General features: G+C 36.5%; 1 protein-coding gene across 2 annotated transcripts in view; it reads right to left on the reverse strand.

Annotated features, from left to right (window-relative positions):
* The window catches only part of LOC134656464 (uncharacterized), a 123,870-nt gene that overhangs the window by 13,570 nt on the left and 83,387 nt on the right, over positions 1-26,913 (reverse strand). Inside the window, exon 3 of one of the 2 annotated variants that reach the window (XM_063512003.1) lies at positions 13,243-13,393. In XM_063512003.1, coding sequence (XP_063368073.1) covers positions 13,243-13,278 — 36 coding nt within the window. In that variant the 5' untranslated portion in view covers positions 13,279-13,393. Of the gene's footprint in view, positions 1-8,557; positions 8,734-13,242; positions 13,394-26,913 lie in introns of those variants that run through there. The other variant, XM_063512001.1, reaches the window with a different exon arrangement.

The following is a 26,913-nucleotide window of genomic DNA, read 5'->3' on the forward strand; positions in this document are numbered from 1 at the left end:
GAGATGCACTGCCATATATAATGTCAAATCGAATGCAAGTTTGAATAGGCCTCCAGGGCAGTTGTAAGCTGACAAGCCGACACCACCCGAGACCGAGCCTTCTCATAAATCAATTTCCCTCCATTGTAAGATTACTTATTACGAGCTTTCAACTTGACACAAATAACAATATTATGTCGTTTAAATCTTTCACGAAATAGGAGGTTTAAATTTCCAAATTAGTACGAAATGACTCAGTAGACCGATTAATAAATTTAATGATGTTCCGAACATTAAAGTTTCTAACACACTTTCTTGGTGCTCTACGGGATATGCGCCTAAGTATTTTTTTTATTTCCATTCCTATTCTTTTTTATTATTCCTATATTCCATCCATTCATTTTATTCGTATTCAAACTCTACAATGACATAAGTGCATTGCGCTTGAGGGTCCTTTTTTGCTATGCAGAGACATAATAACCTGCTTAAGGTGCATTCGTAGCTCAGAGCAAAAACTTCAGCTTTACATTCGTGCTAAACAAGTATAATATTGCATTTAACATGGCTCTTAAAACATATTTATCAAGAGTCATTTCAGCTTATCAACTCGAATGATAAACTAACAAACATAACTTAGTGCTTGACAGCTAAATGTATTCCTGACAACTCAATGTGGTTTCTGTCGATTTTAGAAGTACCTATATTCTTTGACCAGATTTATTTTGCTGCCTCTGAAACCTTTGAGTTGAGATTTCGCCATCGTTTGGACGGGGAACAGAGGGGCTGCCGCGAACCACGTTCAACTTGTTGCCTCTCTGTCGCACTTGTAAATTCGTACGTAAGTGTGACAGAAAGACAACACATCGAACGTGGTTCGCGGTAGGCCCTCAGATAATTCAAAACGTAACACATCTGTGACCGTAAAATTTAGTTTACTTTATATATAATGTTTGGAAACAGAGCGTAAATTCTCAAATAAAAATGTGTCGTATTGTTATTGCAATTTCAAGTTAAGATCGCTGAAATAATAAGATGGAGGGGAGGGGATGGATTCCACAAAAAAAGACAGCTAATGACATCCATTCAAATGTTAAGATTAGAGATGCCCCGAATTGGCCGTTTTGGCCGAATACCGAATATTCGGCCCCTCTCTCGGCCGAAGCGCCGAATATTCGGCGACGGAATATTCGGTATGACATGCGAACATTTTAAGTCACAATAATTATGAAAACTGTTCGCCAACAAAGGACAACTGTTTGCTAAGAAATATTTTTTACTGAACACAATTAATGAATGTAGTTAGAGTCAATCAAATCAGACCCATAATAAAAATAAAATATTTTGTAATGAAGAAATGCTCAAAACAGGGTCGTCATATTTAACAACTTTCCAAGAACACATTTTAAATATTAAATAAATATACCTAGTTTTTTGGCAATTTTTATTGTGTAATTTTTCTTTTTAGGTCAGATGTAACAGATATTCGGTATTCGGTCGAATAGTAGGCAACATTTGGCCGAATACCGAATATTCAGCAAAGTGGCCGAATAGTTGCCGAATATTCGTGGCATCTCATATTTGTCAATTCCATCTAATATTTGACGTATATTAAAGTTCGTCGTCAAATATGGCTGTTTGTCGACGACGTGACACGTATGGCAGTTACCTTAATAACACCTTAATGCAGAAATCTGTATTATATACCGTTGAAATTGATAGTTAAGTTATCAAACGTCATCATGCCAAATATCGGCTTCTTAGCTTTATCAGAAGTGGTTAGTATAGCGCCACGTACCCGACACTACTGGAATGTCCCTTGAATTGAAAATAGATTACAATTAGATTAACAAACAGAATGAAGCCCGTGAACATATATTATGAATTTGGTCAAACCAGTAAATACGGCGGACATAGTTTAGACATGTTTAGACAGGTCTGACTGGTAATGTTTCTCGGAATCTTAATTGAAAGCTGAATTTGTGGAAATGTATCAGTTAGAAGCTTACTTTGTGAATAGCTTATATACAAAGAAACGTTCCGCATGAAACGACGGAAGATTTAGTCGGTAGGTGTGTCTAATTTATAATTTTTTTTTACTCAAAATATTTAAATATGAAATAGTCGAACACCTAGTTAATTAAGTTGATTTCGCTCTCGCTATTCGTATTAGTAAAAGTACCTACTATTCGTTGCATTACTAGTTTAAATATACCTACCATTAGGTATTTAGGTCGAAAAAAATTATTTTTTTTACTTTGTACTAGTAACAATGACAGCGTCTATACTTCGTTTTTTTAGCATTAGAAATAAGGTAAACAACCTTGATGTGTCTTTTAATTGAAAAACACATTTTAAAAATAAGTTACGGTAAATATGTAGGTAACAATTATGAATCTAATACGATCTTTTATAGTCTTCTGCTTTCATAAGTAATAGTTATTGATTTTTAAAAAGTGTTTTTCAATTAAAAGACATGTCAAAATCGCTTACCTTCTTTCAAGTTCTTTCTAATGCTAAAAAAAACGAACTATAGCGAATGCGATGCGATGATAAACTCGTAAGACAAATGACATTGACAATAGTTTTTGATACAGATACGTTGTCGCTATCGCTGTGTCGCGGCTCGTTGTCATGTTTGTCGTCCAAGTTTGACATTAGGACAAGGTCCTAGATTATATTATGCGACTAGACATGCGACTAATAATAATAATTGGAACATAATACACACGCTGGCAGGACTTTTGAATTTCTTCGCGGACATATACGTACTGTCTCACTATGTGTTCCTTCACCTACAAGCTAGTGGTAAATATGAAATGACACGCGCCTAATAACAGTAATAATTCAACTTAAAACTGCATATTTATGGTTTTAAATTGCGTTTTACGATCGACCAGCAGCAAAGACCTATCAATACAATTGAATCAATTGATATACAATTTGAGCGTGCGTGAATAATGCCCGATGTTTGTTGCTGTTGCTGTATCAGTTACGATTCGTAATGATGTCAATTCCGGGTTCTAATTATAATTACCGTGTTTAGTCTGACTTCTAGGATTTCCGTCCTGTTTAGTCTAGACAACGCATTCCATATTAGCCAAACATGCCTAATTTAAGCATTTTGGCGCCATGTTATAAATAGTACTGATGTCTTACAAAATTTTATTCATAAAATAAATCTCTATGCAATATTCGAATTGCACTCTGTTAGTGATGAAGACTAACTAAAATAAAAAAATTGTTTAATATCGTTTCATAGCCCAGAAACCTCTGTCTCGTTTTAACTTGCGGATGTAAAAAATTAGAGATGCCCCGAATAGTGGTTTTGGCCGAATACCGAATACCGAATATTCGGCCCCTCTCTCAGCCGAATACCGAATATTCGGCAAAGTGGCCGAATAGGCCGAATACCGAATAGTTGCCGAATATTCGTGGCATCTCTATAAAAAATACACGCTCCATGATAATTATATTTTCTGTTTCTTTTATTGAAGCAAAGAAATGGAAATATTTGCCTCGAACTTGCGTCAACTCAACTCGTATTTTCTACAAAAGTTCACTTTCATCTTAATATTGACTCCATTTCTCAATGTTTAAAGAGACAGGTCTCATCAAAGGGTTCCGTGGCGGGCCAATATTTGGTAAAACTTTTGGGCAAACAATTGGATACCAAATAGTATTGGACATCCCGACGCCTCCGACTATTGGAGATCCATTTCCTGTTTGCCCAAGATAAGGGATGATGTTCAAACATGTCGAGGAATGTTCGACATGGGGGTTTGGACACTGTTCACGCGGATAATTTGAACAATTCTGTTTTTTATGTAGGTATTTGTCTATATTGAGTTGGAGGCAAGGTTATAGTTCGGGGTGGCTTCGTGACGTTTTTAGCTATTTAGCTAATTGTACCTATGGTTTAACTCACGTGTTTTTAACACTCGCGCGAAAGTTTAAATTCGATCTTACTAAATCATCTAAATATTATATTATAATTCACTTATTTATTTTAAGATTAGTTTTATTTATTTTTAGATTTAGCTTTTAAGTGTTATAGGTAAGCTATTCATATTAGGTATTTATAGTGTAGGTAGGTAAATTCTATATAATATTATCCGTTAATACACTTTGGGAAGAAGTCATTCGTTTGCATGAAAAGGATTTGATTTTTATCGAGTTTATATGGGGCCTTTTGTTACGCAGGTAAGTACATATAGGTAGGTATATGAAATTTACGTATGTCGATAGTTATGACACGATTAGATACAATTATCAAATTTTATAAAAATTCGAGGAATATTTCTGGCAGATTCCTTGTCTGATGATCCATTAATATAATACATCTAATCTGAACAATAACTAAAGATAAATACATAATCTCGAACACATATCAAATAGAAATTTTATTAAGAATCAGGTGATCCAATAAAGATTGTAATTACGATCTCTTATCGCTAAAAAGCCCGGGTTTTACCTTTAAAAGTAGGTACAAACACGCAAAAACTATTTATTGCACAGATACATCTAAAATATCTAAATAATCAGGCAGCTAATAATATGTAGGACTTCTTGTAGATACTTAATCATAATAATATGTCAGACGTCTTGTGGCGATCAGTGGAAACTAAGAACAAGGTTTAAAGCGAAAAAAAAATGCAAGTTCATTTACTGAAAAATATACCCACTCGTACTAAGTGGGTGTGTCTATAATAATCGCATACCAAAAAAGATAAAATAAATTAATATTTATCAATTGTGTATCTTAGTCTGTCGCGTAATTTTTTATCACATTTTATGAATACCAATAAAAACATGTATATTTATTATTACGGAAAAAAACATTTTGAATGAGGAAACATCATAAATGCTTTTTATATTGCTCATTTGATAATCGCTAACGTTGATATAGGTAATGTATCTTTTGACCCTTAAATTGGTAACGGGACACTTCAACACATTTTGACCGTCTTATTGCATATTTATCTGAAGTAGAATTTTGAGCTCTAGGGAGGCCTGAACTTACCTACTTTCTGTTTTTTTTTTTGACAATTTGAGGTTAATCTATGAATATACTATATGTTGGTGCTTTTATTTCTGCAGAAGTGTAAAAAAATCCTAAGTATAAAATGTAGTGGTTTATTAATTCCTGGTGAAATCAACTAGAACACTATACGTTCAAAGAGATGTACTCGAAATTATTCGCAACAAATAATTCCTTAGCAACCCCCTGGTACGCCTCGCTAATACTAGTTATCTATACCTATTCTACGTTTTAGCTAACTATATAATTGCAAATTTAACTATCATCGTGCATAAGAAAAAAAAACGCATAATTAGTTGATGCATTAAATATGCGAAACTTATTTAGGTGAAATTATATTATATCTGACATGGCGACCGGTCTTTCTTAGACTGTACCTAATATAACTAATTAATCAACCGCTATATAGCTAAAATCAACATAACACAACTTTATGGGCGTTCTCGTCTATTACGAAATCAATTTTTCCGCCAATACCGTTCGGTTTATGCAAATTTTATGCATAAGATGGTCGAACCATGTTCATGGATACAAGGTTTCATAATACACTAGACAGATAATTTGTTAGAAGAGCTATGCATGTTGAATGTAAGTACGTACTCGATATTGCGCAGTAACTTGTATAAATAATATGTATTATTTAATAATAAAAACAGCATTAAGTGTAATATCGGCTTGTTCCATTCTTATGGGTTCGTTCCTAGTCCGTTCCGTTTCCGTTCCCGAAGTGTGCCAATGTTAAGTTTACCTACTGTAGACTCTTAATCCATACTTATATATATCATTATAAACAGTTTATTCTTTCTTTGTTAATCTGGTGTTTCGACGTTTGTGTTCTTTAGGTCAACTTATTTGAAGAAATGGATTGATTGGGTCTGAGTATGTAAGAAGTACTCTTATCGTTCAGGCTCTCTGTATAAAATGTTTCTGAACAATTGAGATGGAAACCTATGTGTAGTCGTATTATCTTTGGTAAAATTAAGCTTCAAGCATTTCAAGTTATTTAAAATTACGTGAAGTTTTCAAGCAAATTTTACGATCGATCATAGAACAATATAAAAATTATCTATAAATTAAAAACCACCAAATACGTGGGTAACAAAAGTTTTTCTGTAGCTAAAGCCGGTCGGTTGAAGTGTCGATTACTAGCTATTATTTAGTCGTAAATCGGTTAATCGTCGGTGTATCGAATGCTCCGATTTCAGATTATACGAATAAAATGTTGACCTTTGAGAATATACTCGCATATATTTTATATCTTTATAATATCAATAGTTCAATACACAAGAGTAACCGCAAAATTAAGGAGACATATGCATATAAAAAATATGTGTGTTGTTTTTGTCGGAAAGCAATTAGGGCGTTTTTACAAATGGTTGGAAGTCTATGTGTGTTTCAGATTTCGTTAATTTTTAGGTATTGATTCTACTAGGAGAAAAGAAGTGTCCCAATTGTTTCCAATTTATTACCGCTACTTTTCCATGGGCATTAAAATAGGGTATAAAATGGATAGTGGTCGTGACATCGGAAAACCTAAATTTTCGCAGAATTCTGAAAACACATGCCATGCAACGATTTTTGGAAACACCCATTGACCATTGCGTCCTTCGAGGTGAGACGTGATCGATGGTAGCAAAATAGCGCAACTTTTGTTGATGGCGATTCATGTTAATCGTAGGTATTTCTTAAGTGCTAATTGAATACAGCATAGAATGACGTAAAAGCCATCAACAGTCCGTGATGTTGACGTATGATTATTTTAAATCAATATGTATATGCACGATAATTACCTAATTTGAAAACAAGATTCAAAATCGTTTTGTTCTACAAGCAATTTGAAAACTGACTGCAATGAAGAATATCTCTTCTTCATATCCGATTATTTAAGGATTTTCGCATAAAGAACAATAAGTGACCATGAACTTTCAGGCTGTTTTAGCCCCGTTAATGTACCTATGTATATTGAAATGAGCATTACCGTAAATAATTAAGTATATTATATTTCAGATTATCATAATCATAATCATAATCAGGGTTTTGCCTGTGCAATTGCGGACGAAGTAATGATGACGAACAACTATCGGAAATATATCCTGAAGGACGGTACGGTCGACATTTGTCGGGCATGCCGCCGTCCCGGAGAGTCACTCAGGCATATCATTTCCGGTTGCTCTCATCTTGCTAACGGCGAGTACTTGCACAGACATAATCTCGTAGCCAGGATTATTCACCAGCAGCTTGCTCTTCTATACGGCCTTGTGGACCGCGAAGTACCGTACTACAAGTACTTACCTGCGCCTGTTCTCGAGAATGGTCGTGCCACGCTCTATTGGGATCGATCTATCATCACTGACAGGACTATTGTAGCCAATAAGCCTGACATTGTGATAATAGATCGAGCGCAACGCCGGGCCGTGCTCGTTGACATCACCATCCCCCATGATGAGAATCTCGTGAAAGCCGAGAAGGACAAGTCCAGTAAGTACCTAGACTTGGCTCACGAGATAACCGCCATGTGGGATGTTGATTCGACGATCATTGTCCCGATAGTTGTTTCAGCGAACGGTCTAATAGCGAAGAGTCTCGACCAACATCTTGAGAGACTCTCGCTAGGTGGTTGGGTCAAGGGCCAGATGCAGAAGGCGGTGATCTTGGACACGGCGCGGATAGTCCGCCGGTTCCTCTCTCTGCGGCCCTGACCACCGGCAGCTTGGGCCTTGCCCCGCTGCTGGCGGCACCCTAGGTTAGGTTTTTTATAATGTGTTTATATGTATTTTTTATTGTTTTGTAAGTGTTTTTATATTTTACTTTTATATTCATATTATAAATCACCTAGCCTAGAGAGTTCAAGTAAATAAAGATAATCATAATCATAATTCTTTATTATAGTAGGTAAATAGTTTTCTTGATAACGAACATTTTAAAAGAAAGTACAGTAACCTGCAATTATGTTACTCTTCGAAGGCCGCATAAATATCTGACACGATCTTATTTGTAGAGCCATAAGAGCGTGTCACATATTGCGGCCTTCGAAGAGTAACATATTATTGTAGGTGACTGTACCTAGTGTTTTATATTTAAGAAAGCTATTGCACCTAAGGTGAATACATTCATAATACTAGTATATCCTTATGTTTACGATTTCTGGTTGCTGACGGTTACATGAAGTTAGCGTTGAATTATTATGCAGTTTAGCATTGCAACTTACACAAGAGCTATAGTTTCATTCCCCTCCACGATGCGATTGTTAGCTGTATGTTATGTTAACAGTTCCATTTCGTGATACTTTACGATCTATTGAAATACAATATCAAAGTTTCATTACGTTTCTAACACTGCGGCTCATTTAAACCGTCTTACGTTTACTATATTATAACTAATACATATATCAAGATAATTTAGATCAACTATAAACAACTATCAATTTTGTAGCCATGAAATATAAATTAATCTGAATTTTACGAGCAAGCAATCTTTATTGACAATTTGACATATTGAATCTAAAATTAAATTAAGACGTTCAAATATTATTCCACTCACCATTTTAATTGCCATGAGCAAAATTAAATTTGTCCAAGGTCTTGAATAAATCATACATAAAATTTGAGGTCAACACTTCCGTTCATTTGAAAAATTATGTTTTAACCACTCGCGTGTCTTAACGTCCGTTTTGACATATTTTGTTCACTTATCAATTAACTTAAAAAGTTTACAGCCACAGTAAAAAAAAAAATTTAGAGTTCCATTTTAAATTTTCAGTCCCGCCGCGCGGCTACAGCTGTCAGCGTAGCGGATGTTTTTCTAACACGACTAGCGTAGGCCACGGCGCGTAGCATACTGCCACGATGGTCTGGGCCGGAGGAATAAAATGTAGACGATTTGACTGGCCTTATTGGAATTGGAAATGCCACCGGTGAGCACCGCCGCGCCAATACTAGTCTGATAAAAATGTTTCCGGACCATCATCTGATTTCTGTCGTCATGTTAGTCAAACTGTTTGAGAAAATTAAAATGGCGTTACCGTTTCTTAGTGCTATAATATTGGGTGTAAGTCAGTAGGTTAATAGATATTGATTTAATTTTCTTGTTGGTTTTTATCTATTTTTTTGCAGTAATTATAAGTTAATACATTTAATAAGATTTTTTTTCTTAATAACGTTCATTTGGATTTGATTTGTAATGTGTTTACGCAGTTTATATTTTCATCGCATTAGTGTGGTGAAAATTTATGTATTTCACTCGGTGGCAAAGGTTTTAAACAAATTTTCCGTCCCTTGAAACTCTCAAAATTTCAGTTTTCTGGCTCTCCGCTCATGGTTCAACTTTTGGAATCGTTCGCTTGCTTAGGAGTCAATATTAGCACGAGAAGTTCCACCTTGTAAAACTATTATCTTTGATAACCGAATTATGAAGATCTGAGCAGGTCATCGGGATTTCTTTAAAGTCCGTAATTAAAATAAAATGTATTTGAATTCGAGGGTACGAGAACAGTCAACCAAGAGAATTGTTGACCAAACTTGTGTAATTATTTTGAAATTAAAACTTAAGCGAATCTAAAGAGGAATTTGAAGTTTTCTACGGCTAAGTAGGAACTATTCTTAATTAATTTAAATGTTAATGAGTTCTACTGGGAAACAGTAAGACGAAGTTATTAGAATTTACTTATTTAATATTTGCTTAATGTGCTGTACAGTGATAATGTCTTTTTAGGGTTCCGTACCCAAAGGGTAAAAAACTAAGCCTACTTATTACTAAGACTTCGCTGTCCATCCGTCCGTCTGTCACCAGGCTGTATCTCATGAACCGCGATAGCTAGACAGTTGAAATTTTCACAAATGATGTATCTCTGTTGCCGCTATAACAACAAATACTAAAAATAAAATATTTTTTTTATGGTGCGGAAACCTCCGTGCGCGAGTCCGACTCGCACTTGGCCGGTTTTTATTTTCTGTACGTCAGCGCACAAGAATGCAGATTAGATGTGAAACAGCACTGAATGACTTTTTATTGACATCATCAATTCCATTATTCAGACTGAGCTAAATGACGTTGTTTAGTCTTATGTAGGTACTAGCTGATAATTCATTGAGGAATTTTATTGTAGAAACCCATATTCTGCACGCATATCAGGTACCTAATAATAATTTGATAAAACCATTCATATTTTCCGGTTATGAAATTTTTTTTAATAAAAATTATATTCATTTGTACAATAAACTTGGGAACCTTAAGGTGTAGGTACTGTACATGTACAATGTGTGGTCGAAGTAGGAACTGTGATGAAGAAATGTTGCTAAAAAATCTTAACCTACTAATATTTTTGTATGAGTAGGTAAGTTGTTGTTGTTTGTCCTAGGGCACCCCGGAGGTGCATAGGGCCTCCACAAGATCCTTCCACGCCTTCCTGTCTTGAGCAACCGTCTTGGCCTCGTTCCAGTTCAGTCCTACGGCTGTCAGCTTGTTCTCTATGCTGCGCCTCCAGGTGTGCACAGGGCGTTTGCGGGCTCGCTTCCCGCCCTGAGGCCGCCACTCGAACGCGATACTGGCGATGTTTGTATCTCCTCTTCGCAGGGTATGACCGATCCATCTCCACTTCCGCAGCGCTACTTCTTGGGCGACCGGAGGTTGTCGGCACATACTCCACAAATCCTCATTTCTTATGGTCTTCGGCCAGAATATGCGGAGAATCGACCGAAGGGACTTATTGACAAACACTTGTAGCTTGTGTGTCAGCCCCTTTGTCACTCTCCACGTCTCACACCCGAAGAGCAGCACGGACTTGACGGTGGATTCGAAGAGGGAGATTTTTACGCGGCGAGTGAGAACGTTTGAGACCCAGACAGGCTTGAGTTGAGCAAATGCAGCTTTTGCCTTCTTAATTCTGCTCTCGACGTCTTCGTCTGCACCTCCCTGACATGTTAGTATACTGCCGAGATATACAAACTTGGAGACTGATTCAAGGCGATCGTTTTTGAGCAATAATGGATCCGCACAATCTGATTTTACTCGCATATTGACAGTCTTCCGTCGGTTGATTCGCAGGCCCATGGCTTCAGCTTCCTCTTGAAGGCTCTCAAGTTTCGCTTTAAGATGGGCTAACGATGGCGAAATCAGCACGATGTCGTCGGCGTAATCAAGATCATCCAGTTCCTTAGTACCCCAGTTAATGCCTCTTGGTGTTTCGATCACTTTCCTCATCACGTCGTCGAGAAGAATTATGAATAACAGCGGTGACAGGAGGCATCCTTGCTTCACACCGGCAGTTACACTTATAGGCGCTCCCATTTCCTTTTCATGTATCACCCTGCATGTACTCCCTTCGTACAAGGAGCGGATTATGCGGATGATACACTCGGGTATGCCCCTGCGACGAAGGCTGGACCACAACGCGCTCCACTTCACGGTGTCGAAGGCTTTCTCAAAGTCCACAAAGGCCAGGAACAGCTCCGACTGCCATTCGACACACTGTTCAATAAGGATGCGTAGGGTATTGTATTGTAGAGTAGGTAAGTAAGAAGTGAAATTTAGACTTATGAAATACTTAGTCTTTTTTATTTCTCGTCATTTTTTTCCGAAATTTCCGCGAACATTTCCAAGTTTTTTAAATTTTTTCCTAACGTACGCATCTGTAAACAGAAGTATATTTTCATGTCGCCGAGCTTTATAACATAATGTTTGTAACTGTTTGTAAAACAGTTAAAATTTAGCCAGCTAAAGATTTGTTTTCTGGGGAAAAAAGTACCTACTTATAACAAAGTTTATTCAAACGGATTGATCTCGGGTACCTACACGGTGTAAGGTTATACATTTTATATAGATGCAAGTGCATATATTCTACATATTTGTACGTGCGATAAACATACACAGTCATCGCCACGTGACATTGACGTAATAATTGTGAAAATTATTAAGGAATTGTATCATATCGAATGTAATAGCTTTGTCTTTTAACACCAATCGGTTGTCACATTAACGGATTTTGATCCGAGAATTTTCCTGTACCGCATTACCTATTCAGATTTCTATGCTAAATCGCGTTTAGAGTAGAGTAGTCGAAAAGGTACCTACTATGGTTAATGCTACACACGAGCGAGCCACGTGGGCGGTCCAATGAAAATGTGTGAAGCGCATCTATGAGTAACGCGGTAAGGATACTGCTCAATTGCACAGCATGCACGTATTTTTAGGGTTCTGTAACTCAATTGAAAAAAACGGAACCCTTATAGGATCACCCGTGCGTCTGTCTGGCCGACCATTCCCCCCCCCCCCACCTCCTTTACTCCGAAACTACTGGGTCTAAATGATGAAAAAAATACACAAAATAGTTCTTTACTAATAGATGACAGGAAAACCTATTAGAAATGTGCAGTCAAGCGTGAGTCGGACTTATGGACGGAACCCTTGGAACGCGAGTCCGATTCGCAGTTGGCTGGTTTTTTGATATGGTTTTGATACGACCTTGACGCTCGTCTTGGTGATTGGCGCGCATTCCACGCACCACTTTCACTTCATTTCCCATGCACTAATCTGTGTGAGCGATCTTCAAGGTCACATCAAAATCACATCAGAACCGTAACTAATTGTTAAATCTGAATCTGGCTATTTCGCCTATAGCAGCAGGAGTATGCGGATCTGCATCCAATGTGTAGGACGCCCTAAGTCTACTGTAGGCATCACTACATAGTATAAAACAAAGTCGCTTCCGGCTGTCTATCCCTATGTATGCTTAGATCTTTAAAACTACGCAACGGATTTTGATGCGGTTTTTTAGGGTTCCGTACCCAAAGGGTAAAAACGGGACCCTATTACTAAGACTCCGCTGTCCGTCCGTCCGTCCGTCTGTCACCAGGCTGTATCTCACGAACCGTGATAGCTAGACAGTTGAAATTTTCACAGATGATGTATTTCTGTTGCCGCTATAACAACAAATACTAAAAACAGAATAAAATAAATATTTAAATGGGGCTCCCATACAACAAACGTGATTTTTGACCGAAGTCAAGTTAAGCAACGTCGGGCGGGGTCAGTACTTGGATGGGTGACCGTTTTTTTGCTTGTTTTGCTCTATTTTTTGTTGATGGTGCGGAACCCTCCGTGCGCGAGTCCGACTCGCACTTGGCCGGTTTTTTTAATAGACAGAGTGATTCAAGAGGAAGGTTCATGTATAATTTGTTAACCCGTGCGAAGTCGGGGCGGGTCGCTAGTGTAATATATTATGTACTCACCGCGAGCAGAGTGGTGAGGGCACTCGGCATGCGCATAGTAGCGGCGCGGGTCGGCGCCGGCCGTGAGCTCGCGGCGCCGGCCGGCCGCGCGGGCGCATCCGCCCGCCGGCCCGCCGCCGCTTACCGCGGCCGCGGCGCGCTCATCGCCGTACTGCGAAAAAAAGGATTAATAGGCTACATGACTAATTTTCATTTATGGTATCAATCGATCGGGTTTGTTTTTAGGATCAAATGTATATATGGGACCCATTGCATTAAAGTAACACAAAAGTCAGAAATTGTAGTCAAAGGCCGACAGTCGCACTTCACTCGCGAAACGCCCTATACAAAACGGCCAGAGGCCGTGACGTCAAGGTCTCTGGGAGCCCATCTTGTAGTATGGACAAAACAAGAAAATTGCGTTTTTGTCGGTGAAATATTGCGTTTATGTATTAGTTGCTGTACAATATTTTTTTGGATGAAATGTAAGGAATCGAATGGTACCCTTACTTTTATCGTTTTTGGAAGTTAAAAAAAACTTAAATTTTGAAACTTTTAGGTCCTGTATTTTTGTAATTTTTCAATATTTTATTTTAATATCTACATTATTGTGATAAATTGATCGTTTGCTATCTATTTTACTAGATTTTGTTATAAAATTCAACATGTGTCATCATCCCTATTATATTTTCTTGTAAGCTTATTTGCTTAAGTAAAAACAAAACACACACATGGTAGTACCCGAGTAAGTATATAGAGCAACCCTAAAAATGCAAATACAAGTTGAAAAATCTGTTACTAATATTTTCACAGCCATTCTGTCCACGTACCTATCTTCTGTGCTCATTACCAAAGTTAAAGGTTATAAAATGTATAAAGCTTAATTTTCTGATTTAACTCTGATCCGCATAAATAGCTACTCCTTTTCGGTTAACCGATGTAATCAAAAATTTTGTTTTGAAAATTATAAAATTTATAAGTAAAGGTGCGTAGGTACCCAGGTTATTTAAAATATCTGTATTACATATATCTAACACCGGAACATGTGATTCAACAGGAAACCGCCGTTTACCCCGAAATATTTTTTTGATTTTAAGATTTTTAATATTGTATGAACTTATGTTAGTCTCGTGGCTTCCAACCTCCGTGGCGACCTTACATAGACAAACTGACTGACTGGCTGACTGACATACATATTTGGAACTACGCACATTTAAATTCAAAATTAGACATGACAACTACACGACAAAATACGATCAATTCACGATGGACAGCCAGACCGACCAGACAGACAGATCAGTTAGTTTTCAAGGTATGTATCTATGATGGGTACATACATATTACTTGCCTGATAATAAGTGCTATTTAATTTAATTTAACTAGGTACATTTTTACATGATTTATTGTGTCACTATGGTTATCAGTTCCTTTTTTTAAATTTAACTTACTTTAAAAAGAATATTAATCATGCCCGGTACCTAATCTATACCAAATATCCAAATCTCAAATCTCTCTATATCTATGCGCATTCCAAATTTAATGAAAGTCATGCTCCTCAAAAAGTAATAAATATTGTGAATTCTTTTGAAAGTGATAAGCTGTGTGAGGTATGCGAGCAAAGTCCATGAATATCAGGTAGGTAAAATTACGACAAGTCTAAGCTAAGGGCGTGTTTACACTGGCCGCTGTTGCCTTAGGAATTAGAAATTGACTTTGCACTTAGTGTTTTCATGTCATAACTTTTTTTAATTCCGCTCATTCTAATAACTGATATGATTAAATAAAAGATTTTACAATAAAATAACCATGACGTAACCATGCTACAATAAAGCTGACATAAATGGATCGAACGCGTAAAGTATTAACGACATGATTATATTCAGGTTTATGGTCACTCACATAGTTAAAGATGTCATTGGTCTAAATAGTTTTACCTTGGCTACTGTCATACTCATACCAGCCTACTTGAGTTAAAAACACATGGTAATAACAAGAAAAAAAGATGGCGCCTAAATTTGGAATGCGCATGTGCAAAACCGACTAATAGAAAGTTGGTCACGCCCTTCTTGGTTGGATGGAACCTAATACAAATTTGGGGACATGGTGATTGGTAGGACAGAGTGGGCGGAGAAATTATGAATCTAGGCGGAAAGTCAAAGGACAAAAACCCACAAGTTAAAAAAGGAAGATAAAGATAGATAAAGATAAAAGATAGTTTATTCAAGTAGGCATAATTACAATGCGCTTATGAAAGTCAAATAAAGCTAGGTAGACCGGCTCCAACCCTACACCTCTGCCCCGAGAAGATTTAAATCCCCCCTCAATTGGAGGAGGGTATCCCAATATGGGACCGGCAACAAACTCGGCGGGACACATCATTTCAAAAATAATTACGTCTTATAATTAACATGCATTACGAGAAAATAAGGGAAAAAATACAATTTAAATTACTATAGAATTCATGCAATTATACACATAAGGTGTAATAGAAATTTGATTTAGAAAATATACATATGTACATGGAATCATACAAAATCGTAGCTCTTTCAGAAAACATATCAAATTCTTACAAAAGGAAAAGAAAATAAAGTTATTAAAAGAAATGGGAAAACATATTATATAAATCTGATTGATTATTATTAATTACCAACATATAATATTTGATGTGCTTTCCTGCTTACCTGAGCTGTGTCACCTATAACTCTATACATAATACAATGTTTTTAATTGCTACTACTTTTTATTAGTTAGTTTCTGGTTTGGACCATGCATGTTTGTCTGTCAAGTAGTCCTCGACTCTGTAATAAGCTTTTAACATCAATGACTTTTTTAAGTAATTCTTAAGAGCTGGAAAGGGTAATCTTAAAGCATCCTCAGGTAACTTGTTATAAAAATGAATGCATTGCCCAACGAATGACTTTTGTACTTTACGGACACGAAACTTTCTGATAGCAAGCTTATTTCTATTTCTAGTGTTAAAGTTATGGACATCAGAATTCTTAGTGAAGGAGTCTAGATTCTTAATAACATAAATAATACTATCATATATGTATTGGGAAGCTACAGTTAAAATATTAATTTCTTTGAAAAGTTCTCTTAATGATTCACGCGCTCTTAAGTTATATATAGAACGAATGGCTCTCTTTTGTAAGACAAATATAGTCTGTATGTCAGCTGCTTTGCCCCAAACCAGAATACCATATGACATTACACTATGAAAATAACTATAATAAACAAGGCGAGCTGTTTCAACATTAGTCAGTTGTCTAATTCTCCTCACGGCGTAAGCGGCCGAACTTAATTTGTTAGCTAGTGTTTCGATATGAGGACTCCATTGTAGATTTTTGTCCAATGTTAAACCAAGAAACAGAGCTTTATCTACCATCTCTAAGCATTCATTATTCAAAAGTATTTTAGTATCGACTGGTTTAACATTCGGCAAAGAAAATCTAATACATTTGGTTTTCTTAGCATTAAGAAGCAAATTGTTCATAGTAAACCAGTTACAAAAACAAAGAAAATGTACAAAAACAAATAGTTTCGCAATAAAAAGGACAATATTGTACATTAAGATTACCTCAAAGAGTAGTATAATATATAGGACAGATTACCTATTACAAGTCAAAATAATATAATAAGAATTTAAGCGGGATAAAATTAGGTTACAAGTAGATATTGTAAAAAAACAGAAATATAGTTGGTCAAACCAATATGACTCAATATGTCAGGAAATAGGAACAAAAAAATACTCGTCCTTTTCTTTTGGGTGCTAGTACTAGTGTAAGACAAATATAGTATGATTCTCTCTGTATATGTTTGTAATGAGACAGTCCTTTGACACACTATAGTAAAGTAGTATAAAATTGGCGTTAATTAAATGATGTCGATATATTCATGTACCAAAAAAAATATTGTAGCTTAAAATTATAATTCTATCCGTGTCTACTTCAATACCTTCCATGCAATTACTTACTTAATGGAATTCTAATTTTATTTTATTACTGATTGCCCACTCATGTTCAAGTTTTATTGAGTTTATTGTGGGATTAAATCAATTTGTGTTATATTGTCCTGTAACGTTATTAGCATAAACCATCATGAATCTGCATAACTGCGCTACTTAGCAAAGCATTATCTTTGCCAGCTTTTGTCCATGCTATTACATCTTAATTGTCATGATTGATGAAAATAGTGTCGTTTTCATCTATTACCTTTACATTATCTGTCATAATTAACATTGTTTCATTTTCCTTATGGGGTTCGATGACATCACTGGCGCCGCTCACACCTACTGCTACGTCATTAACTGCGAAATTGTTTCTTATCAATAAGATAATCGATTGCCTGGCGCCAGTTATCAGATAAATGTAAATATTTCATTCATGATTCAGATTATTTTTTTATACATAGCTCTAATGTCACTGACATGGGGATTTTTGCTAAGATTGAGGATTCTGTTTGATTCTTGAGTCATGTGCCTACGAGCTACGGATATCCTTGTTTGTTTTCCGTTACCTACTAACTGATATTATGAAAATGCATACTACTGAAAGTGACTCAGGTTAGCTTAGCTACTGGGGGCCGATTTTGGAATTTCGACCGCTCGATTTCGTGTTTATGTTAAAGGTCAAGTCGTGGGCCATGGGGTCCAAATAAGTAAATAAATGAATTAAAATCCAAAATGTGCGTACTAAACGAAAGATATAATTTTCCAAGAAGAAAGAGTTGACAGGACAACTTTTTAAATGTTGCTATACAGACTAAAACTCCATTCTGCAACAGTTTAATCCAATAATATCTCCACTACTAGGCGTTTAAATTCTACTAATAGAATTGAAAACGAGTGGTCAATACCACTAGATTCACAATTTCTATCGCTCGTATTTATAAAATTAGCATTTCGCCGTTTTTATCACCGCAATCAGCTTACAAGATTCGAAACAGAACTGTTCTAATCGCTCTAACCAACTGAGCTAATAAAGCTTTACATTAAAGTTGATTCACGAACGTTATTATTTATTTAGCAGAATAGTTTAGTATTTTTATTCTAAATTACCGCCGATGTGCGGTCGGAAAATTTCGTGAATTTCCTGAAATTCCCGAGAACTTTTCAAACTTTTTAGAAATCTTCCGCAACTTGTACGTCTAGTCCTTCAAGTGATATAAAGCTGGAAATTTAATTTAATTTTAATTAGTCAAGTTTCTTTAATTGAAATTGAAATTTGAAATTGAATTTTTTTATTTCAGACATAATATCGTCCATATCGTTGGTTAGTAACAAAAATTAAAACAAAACAAAGCAATTAAAAATAATGCTAGTATATATTACGTACGGCTAAAATACAAACTAATAACTAAACATAACTTACAACTACGCAGTCTAGATATTAACATAATCGACCACGACCTGCCACTTGAAGGGCTAGTCATGCAGAAACTCATGGATTTACCGAGGAAAAAACGTCAAACGCCACAGTCGAACATGCTATGTTATTTTTCTAGGAGTGCCTGCTGATAGGTCCTGCCCTAAGGAGCCCACTGAGGCAATAAACAAATCAGGTCAGAGGATGTCTCGACCCCACCGACCGATTAGGTGCTAAATATAAGATTCACTCAAATTGCTACTATATACGTCTTAAGGTCTACCTGTAATTGATGGTTGATGCGATACCATCTAACAAAAAAAAAACTTACGGTCACGTGATCGCCTTACGCTGTCTCGAGTTTATCATTTTTTCCCCACCTCAAAAAGTGCCCAGCGCCGCTAAAGAAGTTTTCACTTCAAAAAACACGAAGAACGGAGATTTGTCAAAAACTGGCCACCTATGTTATAACAAGAGGGGAACTTATAAAAAGGTGAACTTATAAACTTGCCAAATTCGTAACTTTTTCTTTTAAGGTTTATACTAAACCGCCTTTGGTTCTCGCGTTTACCACGAACGTAGAAGACCCTAGTTGGTTCGATTCCAGCCCTGCACTGGAGAGCTTTGGATACTTTTTTAAATAAGTTTCCTAGTTTACAATATTAAGATTGATGATGATGGTATCCTGTTATCCGTCATCAAGGACATAGGGCTCTCAGAAGGGATTTCCATTGTTCGCGGTCCAGCGCGGCCTCCTCCAGCTCCGCCCAGCCGATCCAACTGGTGCAGCCCTTTTCCACTGTGCGCCTCCAGGTGGTACGTGAGCCACCTATACCCCTTTTTCCGGGAATTTTCCAAGTCAGCCCTTGTTTGGATATGTGGTAAGAATAGTACAACAAATAGGAAAACAACTTTATACGTAACGTTCACGATAATCGAATACGCATGTGATCACGATAATCGGAGGTGTGAAATATTTAGTGTTCGGAAACTACTGAATAGGCAATCAAGTTTGGTGAATTAGTAATTATTTGCGTAGTGACACGTTCGCACTGTAGTGATGTCACTATGTTACAGTTCAAAAGCAAATAATTAAAAATACCGGATATGGGGCAGGATATCGTTTTTCTGGTTTCTTTGTGTACCTATTACGTAACCAATATCAATCGCTTTTTTGGTTTATAGTCAATAGTCAAAGTGTTTATTTGTAAAACATAGGTAAAACTGTAACAGTGGTGTATAAAATGTATCGTGAAGTAATAAACCATAACGGCGTTATTTATAAACGTCTGCTAAGTTAATCAGCTGATGATCGTCGTTTGTCCCTCTCTATGGCATAACGACAGATAGGGACAAACAATGATCATCAACTGATTAAGTTAGCAGCCGTTTATGAATACCGCCATAACAGTTTTCCTACCAACTTTGGAAGACAATTTCGAAATCACGAACGAAGGTGGAATTATAAAAATTTGGTAAAATATAGAATGCCCTTTATTTTAGTCTTATTACAGTCGGTCTAATCTAATGCGTGTTCAAAGGTAAAACGAGGCCTTTCTTCGATACGTAAAACGGCAATTTCCTTTGCATTCAAAGTAACTTCGTTTTCATTTCTTTAGCATGTATTTGTATTTGAAACACCTTTCTGCACCTACTAGAGCAATGGTTCCTAACCTTTTCAGTCCGGTCACCCCTATGACTAACTAGGGAACCTGATTTTACCCCTCCTCCCATAAAAATCCTCCAATAAAAAAAAAGTGTACGTTTTTTGTATTGTTATATTAGGTTAGCTTATTACCCCCGTAAAATACCAGTTTTACCCCCACGGGGGTAATTACCCCCGGGTTAGGAACCACTGTACTAGAGCTATTAGTTGATGTCTCTATTGAATAATTTATGAGACAGATAAACAATAATAATTGTCTACTCAATCTCGAGATAATGGTGACATTAAATTTATAACTCTGTTAATACATACAAGTGACTTATTACTAATTACTGGACTACTAATTACTGATTAGAGGGTCTACCGCGAACCACGTTCGACGTGCTACCTCTCTGTCGCACTTGTAAATTCGTATATAAGTGTGACAGGGAGGCAACACGTCGAACGTGGTTCGCGGTAGGCCCTTAGATTTGCTCGACTCGCACACAAATGGGGAAGGCAACTGTCAAAATGACATTGCCAACGATACTCTTTGAGAAAACTATGGTGGAAATTAGTTATTGTTTATTTCTATGAAAAGGATTCGATAATTAAAGGTCTGAAATGGGAATCCACGTTTTCCAATAGACCCCAAAACCCTTTGACCCATCGCCTATCGTGTGCGGCGCGTCATCATGAACCTTATCGGAATGCACGAAGGTTGATATTAGGCTGCGTAGCCTAAAGCTATGGAGAAAGATTAGTCTAAGTCTAAGGAAAGCCTTATGTGTATGGTTTCCATACAAGATTAAGTGACATCGCAATTAACCCCTCAAACGCCTAGTCCCGTATATATGTCCCAGTCAATTTGGACTGTAATTTACAGTTTAAAGGTTGTTAATTCAGCAATTTTTTCGCGTTCGTGGGGTTAAGTCATTTACCGCAACTACAACGCTGCACCAGCAACGCTATAACAGTTTTCATGATAAATTAAATTGCGTCGCGATTGAATCGTTGCGTTCACTACAAAAAACATGTGATCGACATGAAAAATTAAGTCCAAGTAGGTACTTGGAAACGCCCATATAACTAACCAGTACAGTACCATACAGAAGGGCGTGAAGTGAGTCATTCCTAAACAGTAAATGCACACTTATAATTATTACTTACATTAAATATTACCCTTTGCCCACGCACATGTAGCTCCTACTAATCCCCAACCGACAACGGTCTTAAAACCAATTAACATAACAATAAATAACGCCTAACTACTGTCCTTACACGTTAAATAATGAGTCTGCGATATTGACAACAACCATCCATTCAATGAATAATTTGAACCTTAATTACATTAACGTAAAGTGTTTAATTGCAAATACACTGTAATTGATATACGCCTTTGCTGGGCTTCACGTAATTTGAATTAATTCAATTATGGAATCAATATAGAATACTGCATCCTGATTGGCCGTTTCACATTTGACGTGTATCCTGTCTGAAAAGCTGATTTATGATTGGTCGGCCCCTTACAGCGTTAATGTAAATAATAGTTATTTATGTATGTCAAGTCACTCAAATATAGCTCTTAATTAAATGTGTTTAAGAACTTTGTTGTGGATAAAATAACATTACGGAATATTCATCATGAAGAAGATATAAATCAAAACGTTACATCTATTAAAGTAGTTGTTTAGTATGACTGACGTTGTAACGGCGTCAGAATAATTATTGAGTCTGCAAAATCACTAGGTAATGCCGTGATTTTATCAAGCAATATCAAATGTTTGATTGTATGTATACAATAAAAACGTATGTAGCAAGTAAATGAAATCAAGTGGGTAAAAACAAAATAAAACACTTAAAAGTAAAAACTTATTAATAAAAAAATTGCCCTAAGTCATGATCTCTGGAAGCGATTCGCTTCATAGGGTGCCCAGGAGACTAGCCGCATTGCCTCTCTGGATAGCAATGTAAGTATTAGTAAATAATAATATATTTAATTACACATTTTTATGTTGCAGGAAAAAGCCTAGTAGAAAGTAAAGTTATTAAGATGTAAATGTAATAATTATTTTAATTTAAATACAATCTTTATCTACATTACTATTTTGCGGAACTAATGCTTTTTCAACCTCCTCACTCGCAAATGCATAGAAACAGGAACCAATAATGTTTAAGAAAACAAAAGGAACACTTTTAGGTACAGAAATTTACAAACTTATAACTAGGTAAATATAAAAATTAAGGGTATTATATGCTATTAGGGCATAGGTACCAGGCTAAATGTGCCTAGCACGCTGCTGGAAAAGGAAACTACACAATATAGCGATATAGATTTTGTATTCGGAAAAAATAAAATGCAACCGTCCGTTGAGTTACGGAATTACCACACGTTTTCGTAACTCAGAGGAAAAACTGAGTACAGAACAGGGAACTATACAACCATCAAATTTTATCGAACCCAAACCAAAAAATATTTAGTAGGTAATTGTGGTAATACAAGATTTATATTTATTTGAATAAAGTGTCTACAAAATGATACCGATTCAATTAAACGTCGAGAAGTTAAATTGGAAATCCGGATTAATGAGAAAATTAAATGAAAATCGACGCCACCGAAACCAATTAGGCCAATTTAGAATTAGTTAGAGTTGATTTAGTAACCCAGCTCTACGAGTATCAATTACTGGCGCAACGTAGAGCGTTTACAAATGTAAAGATAATACGCAAATCAGTGTCTGGATGGAGACGAGGTGTTGGTTTCACTCTACTATTTTAAATTAGGTGATATTGTGGGTAAAGGCTCCGGATTCCGATTACACACAGTATTACTGCTGAAATAATCCTACCGACTGCAGTAATTACTCCTACGTAATTATTTAAAAATAAATAAATAATTTATAAATATTATAGGACATTTCTATACAGATTTACTAAGTCCCACAGTAAGCTCAAGAAGGCTTGTGTTGTGGGTACTCAGACAACGATATACATATATAATATAGATAAACATAAATACATAGAAAACACGCAAGACTCAGGAACAAATATCTGTGCTCATCACACAAATAAATACCCTTACCGGGATTGGCAGGGCATTGCTTCACAGGCAGGGTCACTCATTAGGCCAGACCAGTCAATAGTTAATATTTATAGTTATTTATTTAGTTTTATGTTTATAAAACGCCGACGGATATTCAAATAAATAAACCGTTAAAAGTAAGACTGATAAATCCAATTTCCATTTTGCTTGTACACAATAAGTGTTAATCTACGCACTGTGATTTTTAGCCGGCGGTCGCATCATGAGATTTACGCACTTTCGCATGCGTGGGAATCATTATGCACAGTAGCAGTTAACGAGGTGGTTTGTTAGTGCGCTCGTTTGTTAGGTCTGTCTTGGCCTAATATGGAGCGTGTGTCTAGACAAATCAGACGCATTGGGGCTACGGAACGCGGGTCGCGAAAGATTGCTTAAAACGTCGTCCACAATACATAATACTGAAATAATAATAACAGGAGGTATATTCATATAATATAAATATCTTGCTATTAATATTTGTAATGGACTCTTGTCAGGTGTTGTGTGTTTTTTTTTTCAACCAGAAATTAATCATAATAATACGTATTCTGAAACTCGACCTGGGGGCCGATTTTTGAATTTCGACCGCTCGATTTCGTGTATTTCGTTCAATAATATCACTACTACTGGGCATTTAAATTCCACTAATAGAATTGAAAACGAGTGGTCAATACCACTAGATTCCCAATTTCTATCGCTCGTATTTCAAAAGTTTCGCCGTTTCCACGGATTTTAAAGTGACGAAATCGAACGATCGAAATTCAAAAATCGGTCCCCAGAACTTGACAGTTACCTGGCTATGTCGCCATTTTCGGAAAAAAGTAGTCATGTCACTATAATATAGTTGTCAATAAATACTACATCATATTTGCTTCTGACTGAACATTGAACTATTAATCATAAGTAGTAAATTGCAGGCAATGCAGGTGTCAACAGTTTTACCGAGACAACCATTACCGCAAGAGAAAAAACCGCAATATGGCCTTGTTGTGCCAATGCAATAATTACATGGAGTGCGATTATGATTTATCTGTTTACAACTAAAATGTTTAGATGTAAATACAACTTTTACTTTTCTATGTATGCACACAGACATACATAGAAAACTTTTAGTTTTAGACAGTTATAATATTGGAGGCCAACTTACTTGTGAAAAATATCCTGAACCGACACTGTAATCTTAGAAGTAATACATTAAAAGATTTTCACGAAATTGAAATCCGGCAACGCACTTAAAACCGCTCTGGTATTGCGGGTGTCCATGGGCGATGGTAATTGCTTACCATCAGGTAATTCATCTGCTCGTTTGCCACCTATATCATAAAAAAGCTCAACGAATAAGAGCGGAAATTATCATTTTAGATGACAGCTATTTAGAAAAGGAAGTTTTTGAAGTGAAAACTTCTTTAGCGGCGCTGGGCACTTTTTGAGGTGGGGAAAAAATGATAAACTCGAGACAGCGTAAGGCGATCACGTGACCGTAAGGGGCGTAAGGCGATCACGTGACCGTAAGCCCCGTAAGGTGGCCACTCATAATTTAAATGGCATTTAAATCAATAAAGAAAAACTCAATGTTATCTGACATTTATGTTGCGGACTCCTTTTCAAGACTCTTTACCTATGTTCAAATAATTTGACGTTGTCATGGCATTATGTAAATAAACATGTCAATGAAAAAGTGTGATCTTATTTGAGAATGATAATAATTGTATAATAAATAAATAGAATACCTCCGCTAAACGTATGTATCGTGTTACCGGGCGTCAGTAACATAGTGAGGTGAGTTTTCACTTCTATCGGCACTCCCGGAGTGCAACCGTTGTTGCTTGTTTTTACATACCTAGGTATTCGATGGTGGAATGAAGTTGATACATAAAGGTCAATGATCTCTACGATTAAATCATGTGTTTAGCCTTTACAACTTTAACGAATGCCAGGACCCTCACCCGACCGTTGATGAGTAGATTAGTCAAAACGCAATCAGCCAGCGACCGCGGCGCCATCTTACCTAGGTAAAGGTATGTTTAATCTACCACGTAGTGATTATATTCTCTTTGTAATCTACACACGCTTGAAGCTTATAAGTTTCAATCTTTTTACAAATAAGTTTTCGCAAAGCTCGCTTAAAAATATTATAAAATTACTTACTACTTTTCTATGGTATAGTTTAATAGTTTTTAAACTTATTGTTAGTTGGCTTCAATAAATTTTATTTCTAGGTTTAATTTATTATGGTTCATCTGTAAGCTGTGTTCGCGAATAAAGTTGACAGGGTGCTATGTGAGTAACACTTATGTTAGTTCAATTACCTATACTGTTACATTTATATGGCTTTGCACATTTTGTTTAAAGACTTACTTACTCGTGTGGCGCCTCAAAGCCTATTTATTGCATATTGGCCAATCTAAGCACTCATTCCCGGTGCACCAAGCATTAAACAAGCCCTTACGTATCTTGATATCATAATCGTAATTGATAGTGGATTTTACGCTTGAATTACGTGATTATAATTATATTAAGTGTAGCTAGTTATTGCAGGGTGCATACGCAATGTGATTTTTCCTGCTCGAAACGCAATTCTTTGGGGCCAGGGGGCCATGCCAAGATGGCAGATGCACATTGACAAACGCCAAAATAAAAGAAAATTGGCCGGATATCCGGATAATAGATGCTATGAAAAAGTCACGACTTGCATTAATTTAAGTTTAGAATGGCGTTTACTTTATTAACGATTGTCATCTTAGCTAAAAATGCTTCAAAATGCTTACAGTTTGCATAAAACAACTTAACTAAATAAATAAAACTTTTCGTTTAGGTAGATCATCTTCCTCGCGTTGTCCCGGCATTTTGCCGTGGCTCATGGGAGAGTCTGGGGTCCGCTTGGCAACTTATCCCAGTAATTGGCGTGGGCACTAATTTTTACGAAAGCGACTGCCAGCTGACCTTCGAACCCAGGGGGTAAACTAGGCCCGTATTGGGATTAGTCCGGTTTCCTCACGATGTTTTCCTTCACCGAAAAGCGACTGGTAAATATCAAATGATATTTCGTACATAAGTTCCGAAAAACTCATTGGTATTATCATGCCGCGATCAGAAAGGGATTAGAAATAACAGATTTCCATACACTTACGTCAAAATCAATATGGATTGACAGCTATCTCAATCCCTTTCTAATCGCGATTCAGTAATACGAGCCGGGGTTCGAACCCGCGACTTCCGGATTGCAAGTCGCACGCTCTTACCGCTAGGCAACCAGCGCTTTTCGTTTAGGTAGATACATTTATAAATTAATAAAGTTTTAAGACACAATAAAAGAAGAATTTTATATATCTTGCGCGGATTTCAAGAAGAACTGTTTAAACAAACATTCGCTTTAATTTATAACACCTCGTAATTGCTTAAAGCAATTAAATTTTATAGCTCAAGCCACGCGACAAAATAATAGCTTTCATTAGCTCTAAAGACAATTATATAAGGGTTCAAATTGGTCTGGCTTAATCAAGGTAAGTAGGTCTAAGGTATTAACACCGTTAATGATCTCGCCACCGATATCCGATCGATCTCAATCGAGATCTCACAGCCGATTACGTTTAGAATTCCAC

This window comes from Cydia amplana, chromosome 18 (genome assembly GCF_948474715.1).
Source record: "Cydia amplana chromosome 18, ilCydAmpl1.1, whole genome shotgun sequence".
In the NCBI taxonomy this organism is placed as follows: domain Eukaryota; kingdom Metazoa; phylum Arthropoda; class Insecta; order Lepidoptera; family Tortricidae; genus Cydia; species Cydia amplana.